Raw genomic sequence first — 12,600 nt, forward strand, 5'->3', positions numbered from 1 at the left:
ACCCTTGTAAACTACTTGTATTCCAACATTATACACATTTATTGGGAAACTTATTTTGCAGTAAGTCTCATTGAATCCATGTATAGGGGTTTGGGTTTTTCCCCAAAAGGAAATTTCTTTCATATTTTGCTCCAGTGCAGATTCATTTCTTCTTTCTGGTTTAAGAAACAACAGCATAGGAATCTAAATCTTCTATTTATTCAGCAGTGTTTCTGTGCAATTTTTTCCAACCAACACTGGTATATGTACTAACTGATAATAAAGCTATAATGGATGAGACAGGTTAGGGATGATTAGAAAAATCTTTATAGCCCAATCCTATAGTAAGGTAAGGCATGCCTTAAAATCAGTGCAGAAGAGTGTGCTTGATTCTGCAAAAGATTAGGACAATTTTCCCTTATAGGACATTAGGGAGTACAGTATTTTATTCCTCCTACAGGTAAAAGAGTATACTTTTATAAAAAACCACAATAACAAATCAGATGGGTCAAATTTAGCCCAGAGAAGAGAGGGAGAAAAATACACAGAGAAAGACTACTCAAAAGTTAAGACTTTTCTTCTATACAAGCTCCAAAAAACACCTCTGTAGCTCCTCCCTTCCACTTCTCCCTCAAACTGGTTGCTGATAGCATATGGTACAGTTCAATTTGTGTGAACTAAGTGAACTTTCTTTAGCTCTAATTAGCTACAAATGTAGTAAGTTCTAATAATAGGCAACTATCAAACCTAAACATGTATGAAATGAATATACTCTTCCTCTTATTTTCTCCACTAAATCAGCAATGAATTTGTTAGGGAAACATTGGTTAAGATGCAAAGGAAAAGTCAAAATGTGGTGTACATATACACATATTCACACACTATAATAATATTCAGTGCTTCCCAGTCCCCGAAGAGTTTGTTGACAGATGAAATTTGTCATTCAGAAGCAGCTACGGTACAGGACATTGTCCATGCTGTAAATAATATGTGTGTCTGAAAAGAGATCAGGTGCCTTACAAAGCTTTGAATATATTTATTCCAACATTTTTTAATGTCTTCATGTTCTCTCAAGCCATACAGATAGAAGAGTTTACTTAGAACAGAAGTTACTGCAGTGGACTTCCTATTCACCCACAAGCAAAACAACAGTATCTCCATATGTATATTGTACAGTTTACACTATTTTTTAAAGGAAGAGGGAAACATGATTTGCAACAGTGGAAGTTCTGAGAAAAGCACATCTTAAGCAAGCTTCAGTCAGAAGATCAACATCAATAAAGAAATCATCAGCATCACAAGAATGGAAAAACCAGGCTTCTGAAACGATGGGCTTCTTTCCCATACAGGAGTCAAATCAACATTAAGACAAACCGGAAGGACTATCATCACAGTGACCGCTGTTGCAAAGGGCACGTTCTTATCTTGTACTGTATTGTATATACTGCCTTTCCGCACGGAAAAAGGCACAGGCCTACCTACTGCTTCCTTTTACATTTCATGGCCTTCACCATGCCCGGCTGCTTGCAATTATCACCTTGCGCCAAGTGACTGCACCTGACAACCAAACGCTACGCCTCACGCAGCTGAGGTCTCCAAGCGAAAACATATAATAAACCTGTTTGTTTAGGTGCCTCTTAGACAATCTAATTCTAATTCTCTCTCCCCGTATACAACTGGACGCAGTGAACTGCGCATAGTGGAGGCCAGATAAAAGAATCAAAACCCTCAAGAGATGGGGGTAGGCGAAGAGCTGCTCCCCCTCACGAGTAGACTCCCAGGGGCATCCACGGGGGGGGGGAGAGGCAAAGCTGGGTGAGGGGCGTCCCAGTTATGTCTGTCGCATATAAACACGTGTACATGTGTACACACACACACCCTGGCTCATGGCCTCAACCCACGCCCTTTCTCTCCGACGACACCTTGACAACGAGACAAATACACATCCCATATCCCGTCCCACCCCCAATCCCATTCCTGGGCTGGTGGACAGTGGAGGATGAGGGGCCACGGCCCTCCCGCTTCCCCTATATACCTGCCGACGCGCCCGCTTCCCGTATATAGATATAGATAGATATATACCTGGGCCCGAAGCCGCCGGTGGAGGCAACGGCTGCCGCTTCTCTCCCTGCCCCGCGCGCCAAGTGCCTCGCCGCTGCAGCCGCTGACATTGAGAGCTCCTGCAGAAGCAGCACCGCCGCCATGTTGGTGCGAACAGCTGCTGCGGAGACGGGGCGCTGCGAGGGACAAAACGCGGAAACGCGAAGCGGGGGAGGGGGAGGGGCTGAATGGCGGCTGCTGCTGCCGCTGCTGCTGCCGCCGTAACAACTTGCCACGAGAGGCGAGAGCAAAGTGAGGGGGCGGGGGAGGAGGGAGGGGCCAATTTTAAGCAGGAGGTCAAAGTGAAAGGAGTGGGTGGGGTGGGGTGAGGTGAGGGAGGTTAGGTATGGTGCAAATCATACCCGCGCCATTCCGCACGTGTCTATTTGGGAGTCATTCCCGTTGACTTCAGTGGGACTTGCTCCCATCTCAATCTCTCGTGGCTGCCGTAATGTGTGAATTGAAGATTGGCGTTGGGCTAGGAAGGTTGGGGGCTCGGGTTCAGTTCCCTCCCCAGCCATGGAAGTTTGCTGCGTGACATTGGGCCAGCCGCCCTCAGCCTAACCTAACTCGCAGGGTTCTTATGAGGACAAAGTGGCTGGAGGAAAGAGTCCTTGAGCAAGTCTGAGGAAAATTGGGATGTAACCAATAGAGGCAGGGGGCCTCCTTCCCCTCCCCACCCCACCCCAAGCCCCTTGGTTGGCCCCATCTTCCTCACCACCAGAAATGGCAGATAGGCAGGTATGGTCTGGAGAACTTGGCTTGCTGACTGGCTATAGCTTCTGTCTGTCTGCTCATCCACCTCTGTTTCTGGGCACCATCTAGAGGTCAAGGTCAAGGAGGCAGATGTGGCGGCAGCTGCAGACACCTCTTCCTAGTTGCACAGCAACCTCTAGTCAGTTTCACAGTGGTCAGGGATGGTGGGAGTTGTGGTCCCACAACAAATGGGGAACAGAGGTTGAAGAACTTGCCTAGACAGTCCTGCTGGGCCCTAGTCCTCCATGCTTCATTGCCCCAAGAGCAAGGATGGGTCAGTAAGTATAGATCCTTCTGAACAGAGAGGGCCTTCAATAGATGATGGACATATAAGTGATCCTGGGCAGGTTTGTGCAACCATCAGTTACTGAGTCCTCCCTGCCACCCACTCCCCACCGGAGAGGAAGTGAAAGTGAACCAGAACAGCCTCCACACAATTGCTCAACTTTTTTCCCTACTCTCTCTCTCGGCAGTCTTGTTTTGTTTTTGGTTGTTGTTTTTTTCATTCTCTGCATGGTGCAATTGGGTGGACTGGGTTTGCTGGTCGTCTCCAGTTCTTTTTGCAAAAAAAGGGGGAGGAAGAGAGAAAAGAATATGGCAGCTCCTGTGAGGAGCAGCTGCTGCCTTCTCTTTCTCTAATGGTTTCTCTAAGCAGAACAGCTGGGTCCAGTTCTCCCTCCTGGGTTGCTCAGAGAATTAAAAGAGGGTGAGGGGACAGAGGCAGGAACAGCCATCTGATGGCTCAACCACTTGCACTCTCCCTTTAAGTGGCATTTCAGGTTGATTTCTACAGGAGTCGCCAATCTTTTAAAGTCCTTGGGCGCAATTAGATTTTTGAGCGAGTGCTGTGGCCACCACCCTTCCTCTGGAGAGACAGAAAGTGCATACATATGCACAATAGATTTTAAGCTCACTGTTTCCCCCAAAGAATCCTGAGAACTGTAGTTTATCACTCACAGAGGTTTGAGTCCCAGTACCCTTAACAAACTACAGTTCCCAGAATTCTTTGGGGGAAGTAATGTGCTTTAAATCTATGGTGTGTCTGCAGTCTTCAATTCAAGTGGAATTGCCGTAATCTTAGCCTTGAAAAGCCCATAGAGCTGAACGATGAAGTGTGAAAGAGTGTCATTTGTTCAACTTCCTCCTTCAGCTCTATCAGCTTTTCAAGGGACAGAAAGGCACTTCCCCCTCACCAGGTCACAGCAGTGGGTTATCACTATTCCTAATTTTTGGGGGGGAAGTTGGTCACTATCCTTCCCAGAGTCCTTATTAGATAATAATTATTACCAATGGAATACATTCTATTCACCAGATATTTGCAGTCACCTGCAGTTATTATACCTACTGCACTTTGTAAACCTTTTAATGACATCTGCTCTTATTCAGTTCTCTGCATGTTCATTCAAAAACAAGACCCTGTGAGCCAAAGAGCTGATGAGGCGGGAGGGGGGAGGGGTGGACGCCATTTGTTATGGCCTGCTGGACTGCATATGAAATTTACAATGAAGTCAGAGCTGTCTGGTTTTAATTCCCCCCCCCTTTCCTTTTGTATGAGTCTTCAATAAAACATCACAGCCCATGGAGAAAAAGAAAAATTAAAAACAGGCAACTTCTGCTACATTGTCCGTTTCACATGCAACTAAACAGACGGCACAGACCTACAGGGAAACTCCACCTTTCCCCCATAAGTCTGCAGAAAATCATTTTTAACGGGCACTGCTTTCGTGCTGGCTATTGATAATGGGGTTTGAAATCTACTGTTTAAATGTTACTCTAGACTAGAGGCAAGTAAGAATTCCAGTCAAACCCCTTGTTATCAGAATGAGTCAGGGTAGATTGTTTGTGTTGCAACTTGGGCTTCTATCAAGCCCACCCTTTGGGCTGTAACCAAGAGAGGGCTCATAATTCTTTTCAATGCAGCTTGAGATTGTTGTTACTCCTGCAAGTGACAACACTACAGTTATAGCGTAGAGTCCATCACTGATAGGCCAGGAATACCATGAATGCCTTCCTTGAATCACTGTTGCTGTTACAATTGCTCACAACTCCTGTGATATTTGGTCATAGCAAATATTGATATGATATTCGATACAAAGAAAGGTCCTAGAACAGATAATTAAACGGTCGGTCTGTGAGCACGTAGAAAAGGATGCTTTGTTTACTAAGACCCAGCATGGGTTTCTAAAACACAAGTCATGCCAGATGGCTCTCATTTCCCTTTTTCATAATGACAAGCTTGGTGGATCAGGGGGAATATTGTAGACACAGTGCACCTTGATTTCAGGAAGGCTTTTGACAAAGACCCCCATGATATTCTTACAAGGAAGCTGGGCTGGACAAGGTAACTGTTAGGTGGATTTATAGCTGGTTGACTGACTGAACCCAAAGAATACTCAAGTACAGTTCCTCCTCACCCTAGAAAAAAGTGGTAAGTGGGGGTGCTGCAGGGTTCTGTCCTGGACCTGATGTTCAACATTTTTATAAATGACTTGGTTGAAGGTATTGAGAGGATGCTGATCAAATTTGCAGATGACACCAAACTAGGAGGGCAAGTCAATGCCGCTGAAGTCAGAACTGGGATTCAAGATGACCGTAACAGATTGGAGAATTGGGCCCAGACTAGCAAAATGAATTTCAATAGGGACAAATAAAAGGTTCTACACTTAGGTAGAAATAATCAGTACATGTGAAAAGGATCTAGGGGTCTTAGTAGACCACAAGCTTAACGTAAGTCAACAATGTGATGTAGCAGCAAAAAATGCTAATGCTATTCTAGACTGCATCAACAGAAGTATTTTGTCCTGATGAAGGGAAGTCATAGTACTGGCTCTATTCTGCCTTGGTCAGACCGCACCTGGAGGGCTGTGTTTAGTTCTGGGAACCACAATTTAAGAAGCATATTGACAAGCTGGGACGTGTGCAGAGGAGGGCAACCAAGACCATCAAGGGTCTGGAAACCAAGCCTTATGAGAAACAGTTGAGGGAACTGGGTATGTATAGCCTAGTAAAGAGGAGACTGAGAGGATTTAAGATTTCACATGGAGGAAGGAGCAAGCTTGTTTTCTCCTGCTCTGGAGCTTAGAACCTAAACCAAAAAAGGAGATCACAACTCCATCGTGTTTATATTCTTATTCTTATTCATTTAGTAAATTTATATCATGCCCTTCCTCCCAAAGGATCTCAGAGTAGCAAACACATCAAATGCATGGCTGTTAGGAAACTCCTCATGGAGCTAAACCTACCGAACACCTGTAACAAACTACAGTTCCCAGGCTTCTTTAAGAAGCCATAACATTGAAAGTGGCATCATAGTGCTTTAAATGTAAGGTGTGGACTTCTATATGTCTCCCAGGGGTTAGTAAGGCTTTGTTTGTTTGTTTGTTTGTTTGTTTGTTTGTTTGTTTTCAGAGACATTTTAGAATTGAATTTATTTTGCTTCCTGGCACAAATAAATAAATTGTGCCACACAGTTTTATTGCTCTTTGAAGTAAGATTATTGATTATTTTACCCAGGTTTTCTTTGTGTGCTTATGCACATCACCTTGGGCACACACTGGAAAAATGATTAAAATGTTCTTTCACAATTGCTTACCTAGCAGACAGGGAACTGTAATTTTTTTTATCCCCTACCCCACCCCCACTTTAGAAACCTGCAAGATGAGTGGGAGGCAGGGCTGCGAAGATTTAAAAAAAACCAAACTCATTTCAGGTTTGTTTAGCGGCCGATGCTGTTAAGAAAATGTTTATACTGTTTGACGTAAGCAGGGATTTTCTTTTCTTTTCTTGTATTGTCTATGCAAAAGCCCCCTTTTTTTCTCCACCCCCCCCCCCACTTTATAGTGTCTTCTGTGGGTGTAAAATTGGTTATGTTTTCCATGAGAAGAAAGAGGTAAAACAGATTTTTGTCTTTGAATTTTTATAGCCATATGCTCCTATGTTCTTTTTTCCAGGTTTTCCCCCCTTTAAAAAACTTTTAAAAAAATATTGGGTGTGCCTAACTGATGCTTGAGCCTTGTGAAAATAAAAAAGGGTGCTGTTCATAATGGCTAGAGTGTCTCGAGCAGGATAAATCAGACACATCTTGGGAGATAATAATGTTAAATGCTAATCATCCTTTGCTGGGAAGAATATGTCTCTTTGTTGTTCTTTTTGAAGTCTGGTGGTGAAGAGAAGCAGGGACTTTTGAGGCTGGTTTAGCAAAGACCCCACATATTGTAAATTTGATGGGTGCCTTGTCTATTAGATCTCACTGCTCAAAGTTAAATAGGCCCTCTTTACTTGTTCCATCTTTAGAGTGTGTCTAATATTCTCAACAGACTGTTGCACACACATACACCCTGCCTTCTCTCAAGTGCCGTCTACAAGTCTTGAAGACAGGAGTGCTAACTATGAATCCTGAAATCTGGTATCCCCCTAAAAACCCATGCCAATGGCTTGTGCTAGTTTTCTGAAGTCATATACCACCACCACCACGTGGAGGCCAATATAACCAGAGTTCCTGGTTAACATCCTCCTCACCCCCCAAAACAACCCAGTCATATCAGTTCTAAAACTAAACATGCCAGCTTTGGGGAGACTAAGTTTCACAAACATCTTTCTGTTTATTAATTATTCACTGATAGTCTTCTTTCCCCCAGTGATAAAAGAGGGAAACAGTTTTTTTCTCTCTTATAAAGTGTCTTCATGCTGTTTCCTCAAATAATTTTATGTTATTCAAAAGTCACAAATAGCAAGAATCTTTTAGCTTGCACATTATCTTTTAATTAGGATAACCAGTGCAAAATGTGATCAGCTCAGTAGACTGAGTATTTCAAAGAATCAGCTTCATACAGTTACAGGTATCTTAAGCTCCAGCTTGGATATCTTCTATGTGCTGTAAATTAGTCAGTGGGGAATTATTTCTCTTTATTATATACCAGTTTCTTGTTGGTCAACCATTGTACTCCTTCCACATCATTTTTCTGATGATAGTCCATAATAATGCCATGTGGCACCCCTTCCCCCCAAAAGACCCCACCCCAACAGTACTTTTGAGGATATGTCATCCTACTAAGACTGACCTAATAATAATAATAATAATAATAATAATTTACTATTTGTACCCCACCCATCTGGCTGGGTTTCCCGAGCCACTCTGGGCGGCTTCCGTAGAAACCAAAAATACAGTAAAATATCACAGATTAAAAACTTCCCTGAACAGGGCTGCCTTCAGATGTCTTCTGAATGTCAGGTAGTTGTTTATCGCTTTGACATCTGATGGGAGGGCATTCCACAGGGTGGGCGCCACTACCGAGAAGGCCCTCTGCCTGGTTTCCTGTAGCTTTGCTTCTCGCAATGAGGGAACCGCCAGAAGGCCCTCGGCACTGGACCTCAGCGCCCGGGCAGAACGATGGGGGTGGAGACACTCCTTCAGGTATACTGGACCAAGGCCGTTTAGGGCTTTAAAGGTCAACACTTTGAACTGCTCGGAAACGTACTGGGAGCTAATGTAGGTCATTCAAGACCGGTGTTATGTGGTCTCGGCGGCCGCCCCCACTCACCAGTCTAGCTGCTGCATTCTGGATTAGTTGTAGTTTCCGAGTCACCTTCAAAGGTAGCCCCATGTAGAGCGCATTGCAGTAGTCCAAGCGCGAGATAACTAGAGCATGCACCACTCTGGCGAGACAGTCCGTGGGCAGGACTGTCTTCCCAAGCTGCACAATGCACTGGCCATCACTGGTCACCAACTTTTATGCGGTCACGCACAGGTATGCCTTTATAAAGGCTAGATTCAATCTTTTCCCATCAAACGTGTTTAACAGACTCTCCAACGGACAGATCTCACTCCTCTGTGACTGTAAAAGTGGATCTATAGAATCGTTATATCATATAATCTTCTGTTGTCCATTACATTCGGCTTCACGGTCCAAGTTTCTGGCCCCATATTTATCGAAAATTGCTGACGGACCTCAGGAAGCCCAAATAATATACTTTTTAAACGACGAAGATACAAGTAGATCCCTTGCAGTCGCTAGATACCTGATTAATGTTTTATTTCAAAAGAGGAGAAATGGATCACTGTATGACTCTGACAGCTTAGCTAAACTTAAGAACCATCAATAAGTGCCATAACTAAGACGCATACCCCCCAAAATCTGATGGATTTGAATTGCGGTTTACATAGAGGGAGCTTATTGTGTATAGTGTTTACTTAACTGAAGTAAAATTGGTTTTATATGGGTGTTTTAACTTGGAACTGTTTAAATTGTATTGTTTGTGGATAAATTTTGATGTATTGTTTTCAATATGGGCCAATGGCCGCAATAAATAAATCTAATCTAAAATCACCCTACAGCCAATTCTGGCTAATGGTACCAGCAGCCCTTTGCCATCTTTCAATAAATCTACCAGTTTGTGTGAAGCTAAACCTGCCTGATTCCCAAAGGCTATACCCTACCCTATATGTGTTTTAGCTGAAGCCCGGCCTGTACTGTTCACTCTTACTGTGTAGGACAGAGACCACTGACTATTAACTGTATTCTCCAGTGATTAAGCCCCCCCCCCCCGCCCCCCATTCCAGTCTACAGACCATACTGGGTAGGCAGGGAAAGAGCCTCAACTCTGTAAGTGAGGCGAATAGATTGAACGATGAAAGCCCTATTCAGGAGTTTCTCCCCTGCACAACTAGAATCATCTGAAGTGGTTGAAGATGTTTGCCATCACATCCTCGTCACCCATCTGTTGGCCTTCCACACATTGGAGGGGTACCTTTAGCAGAAGGCAGACATTTCTACCTGGGTACATTGAACCCAGATTATACAGAGCAAGAAACTGCACCTTTTAGTCGCAAGAGAGTTTAATGAGCAACAGAACATTGTGGTGTTGTTGCTGGCTCCAGTTTTTATTTAGGGAAATTCTAAACGTTTCAGTTAACTGAACTGGTCATTGAAAATTTCTGATCACTTTTATTACACATTTTTGTACCAACAAATATTCAGGAATATATTTCCCAGTAATCTTTTGAGGAATATATTTCCCAGTAATCTTTTGAGAGTTAGATCCTTCTTTTACAGGAAGAACTATATGTTATCAGATACATAGGCTGCCACATAAAACACCAGTTCTGCATCCACTTTTCCCTGTCCCAGAGGCAGAGCTAGCGAATGTCCCAGGGGGGTGGGGTAAGCATCCCGGGGGGTAGGACGGTGATGTCACCCCCCCTCAGGGATGACACCTGGGGTGGACCACACCCACTGCACCCATCTTCTTCCGCCAGTGCCCTGTCCCCTCTATAATACATGTATGATTTAATCAGTTTCCTGAAATCATGATGCCATACCCTGCAAGTGTTCAGAAAAACCATGGCAGCCATTTTGGGCGCCATGATACAATCTGATCTGGTGTCAAGATCTTACCCTGAAAAAGCTACACATCTACCCTGGTTTTGAAGTGTTGAAGGGGCAAGTAAAGGTAACCTGAGAAACCTCCATTATATCTTTAATCCATGTTCCCCCCCCCCATAAAAATATTTCTATACTATTGTTCCATAAATATATATATCACAGCTGCTTAGAACAATATAAAAACACACAACCAAACAATAAATTAATAAAAAGTTTAAAACACATTAAAAGCAAATAGAAATTAAAAACAAACATCAATACCCCATTGTAGAGGTTGTAGAATCATGGACGTGTAGAGTTGGAAGGGATCTTGCAGGTCATTTAGTTGAATCCCCTGCAATGCAGGAATCTGCCCTCAGCTGTCCCTGGGTGGGCTCCAACCACAGGAGGTATAGGATATTCTCAATTGCCTGCATTGGCCTGGCTGAAAGGTTTTCGGCAGGTGTCTGAAAGTTGGCACAGAAAGCACCCATTAAATCTCTTATAGCAGGGTGTTATACAGGTCTGGGCTGGAGGCTCATTTTCTTCTTGTTGTCAAACAAGCTTCACCAACTCAAGGAGTGACCCAAGATGCTCCTGCAGATGATCTCAGTGATCATAGCCAACTCCTAGGGGCCAATGTCCCTTCAACCCCCCCCCCATAAAATATTTGAGCCCCCCCCAAAGTTAATGAGCATTGCCATTCAAAGGGTGTCCATTTACCACGCCAAGTGACCAGGGTGGGGCTTACTTGGCCCTCCCACCCAATATTTTATTCAAGTTGGCAACCCTGTCAGTAATCGAGCTGGAATATAAGGATTCAGGCAATCCCTGAGGTATCCTGGACCCAATTTGTTCAAAGTTTTGTACATCAACCCTGAACCAGGCTCAGTAGCAGATTGTAAGATAGGTCAACCAACACGATTACCTGCTAATGTGACCTGTTTTCAAAGGCAAAGAAGCAGCAACAGCCTGTAAAGCAGGTGTGGAGAACCCCCTCCAGAAGCTGCTGAATCACAACTCCCACCAACCCTGGCCATTGGGCATTCAGGGTGGAGCTGATGGGAGCTGTACCCCACATCTGCCCCTGAACTTTAATTGAAACATGGGAAGTCAGTGAGGCTTGGCTACCAAGCGGTTGCTGATTTTGTTTTTGACGGAAACCCTTCCTTCTACCATGAAAAAGAAGAGAGTTCCACACTGATTTCTTTAAAAGTAGAAATACTTAAAAACAGCAACAATTGTGTGTACACGATTGTTATGATGATGAAGAAGAAGAGTTTGGATTTGATACCCCACTTTATCACTACCCGAAGGAGTAGTGGTTAACATTCTGCTTTCCCTTCCTCCCCCGCAACAAACACTCTGTGAGGTGAGTGGGGCTGAGAGACTTCAGAGAAGTGTGCTTAGCCCAAGGTCAACCAGCAGCTGCATGTGGAGGAGCGGAGATGCGAACCCAGTTCACCAAATTACGAGTCTACCGCTCTTAATCACTATACCACACTGGCTCTCAAGAAAGCCCAGCTGAAGATGTCAAATGGTTTTCAGGAAACCCCAGAAGGCAGACAAGTGGAGAGGGGATTTGAAGAATAAGGGGCAAAATGGGAATGTGCCGCTTCCCCCTGCTGTCACCCTGCCCCCTTGTTGTCACCCCAACGCCAGTGTCGCACCTCTTTTACCTGCAGCGCAAGTGGTATCCCATCTGTGAAGTGCCAGCAGCAGCTTCTGGCAAGATATCGCCGAAGTCTCGTGAGATCTCACGCATTCCGTGGGATCTTGTGAGATTTCAGTGCACCAGAAACCACTACCACTGGTGGTAGAGACAACAGGGCAGGTGTTGGAGGCAAGGTGAGGTGAGGCAGGCTCCTCACCTTGCCCCATCAGTGGCTGCGCCTCTGTAGATTTCTTTGTAGATGAAAGGACATGTATAGGATTGCACTGTTGGTCTGCAATCCTATATGCACTTGCTCAGGATTAAGCCTCCTTGACCTCTGTGGAGGCTTACGTCTGAGCAGCTTTGGACTGTGCTGTATTAGAGCTTATTTGCTGGCAACTAGAACCACATTGTGCCCTTTGTCAGTGGGGTTTTCACCTGTCCAAACACTTGAAAATCCCTCAAACCATTCAGATAAATGAGGTGTACTCCAACATCATGAATTTCTGACTGAATTTTTATAACGCGTAATAGACACATCACTAAAGCTTGCAAATAAAAAGCACCTCTCTATATTAGCTTATTATGGTGGGAATCTAAAGTCTCAAAAGTAATTGCTGATGATGTGAATTTCTTGTTTCGGTAGTTGCGCTGGGATTTCCACCTTATTGTTTAAAAATAATATTATCTGGCTAGCTAACCTGATAAACAAAACATTTTTTTTCCAAACAACAACGGTTCTGATATTTG

At 44.2% G+C, this 12,600-nt stretch overlaps 1 protein-coding gene across 1 annotated transcript in view; it reads right to left on the reverse strand.

The window, feature by feature from the left end:
* NDUFS4 (NADH:ubiquinone oxidoreductase subunit S4) overlaps nucleotides 1-2,332 on the reverse strand; it is a 45,013-nt gene extending 42,681 nt beyond the window's left edge. The window contains exon 1 of the mRNA XM_083703738.1: nucleotides 2,062-2,332. Within this exon, the coding sequence (XP_083559864.1) occupies nucleotides 2,062-2,183 (122 nt within the window). The 5' untranslated portion in view covers nucleotides 2,184-2,332. The remainder of the gene's footprint in view (nucleotides 1-2,061) is intronic.
* Between the last annotated feature and the right edge of the window lie 10,268 nt (nucleotides 2,333-12,600).

The sequence above is a fragment of the Podarcis gaigeae genome (assembly GCF_964106915.1).
Source record: "Podarcis gaigeae genome assembly, chromosome: 11".
NCBI lineage: Eukaryota > Metazoa > Chordata > Lepidosauria > Squamata > Lacertidae > Podarcis > Podarcis gaigeae.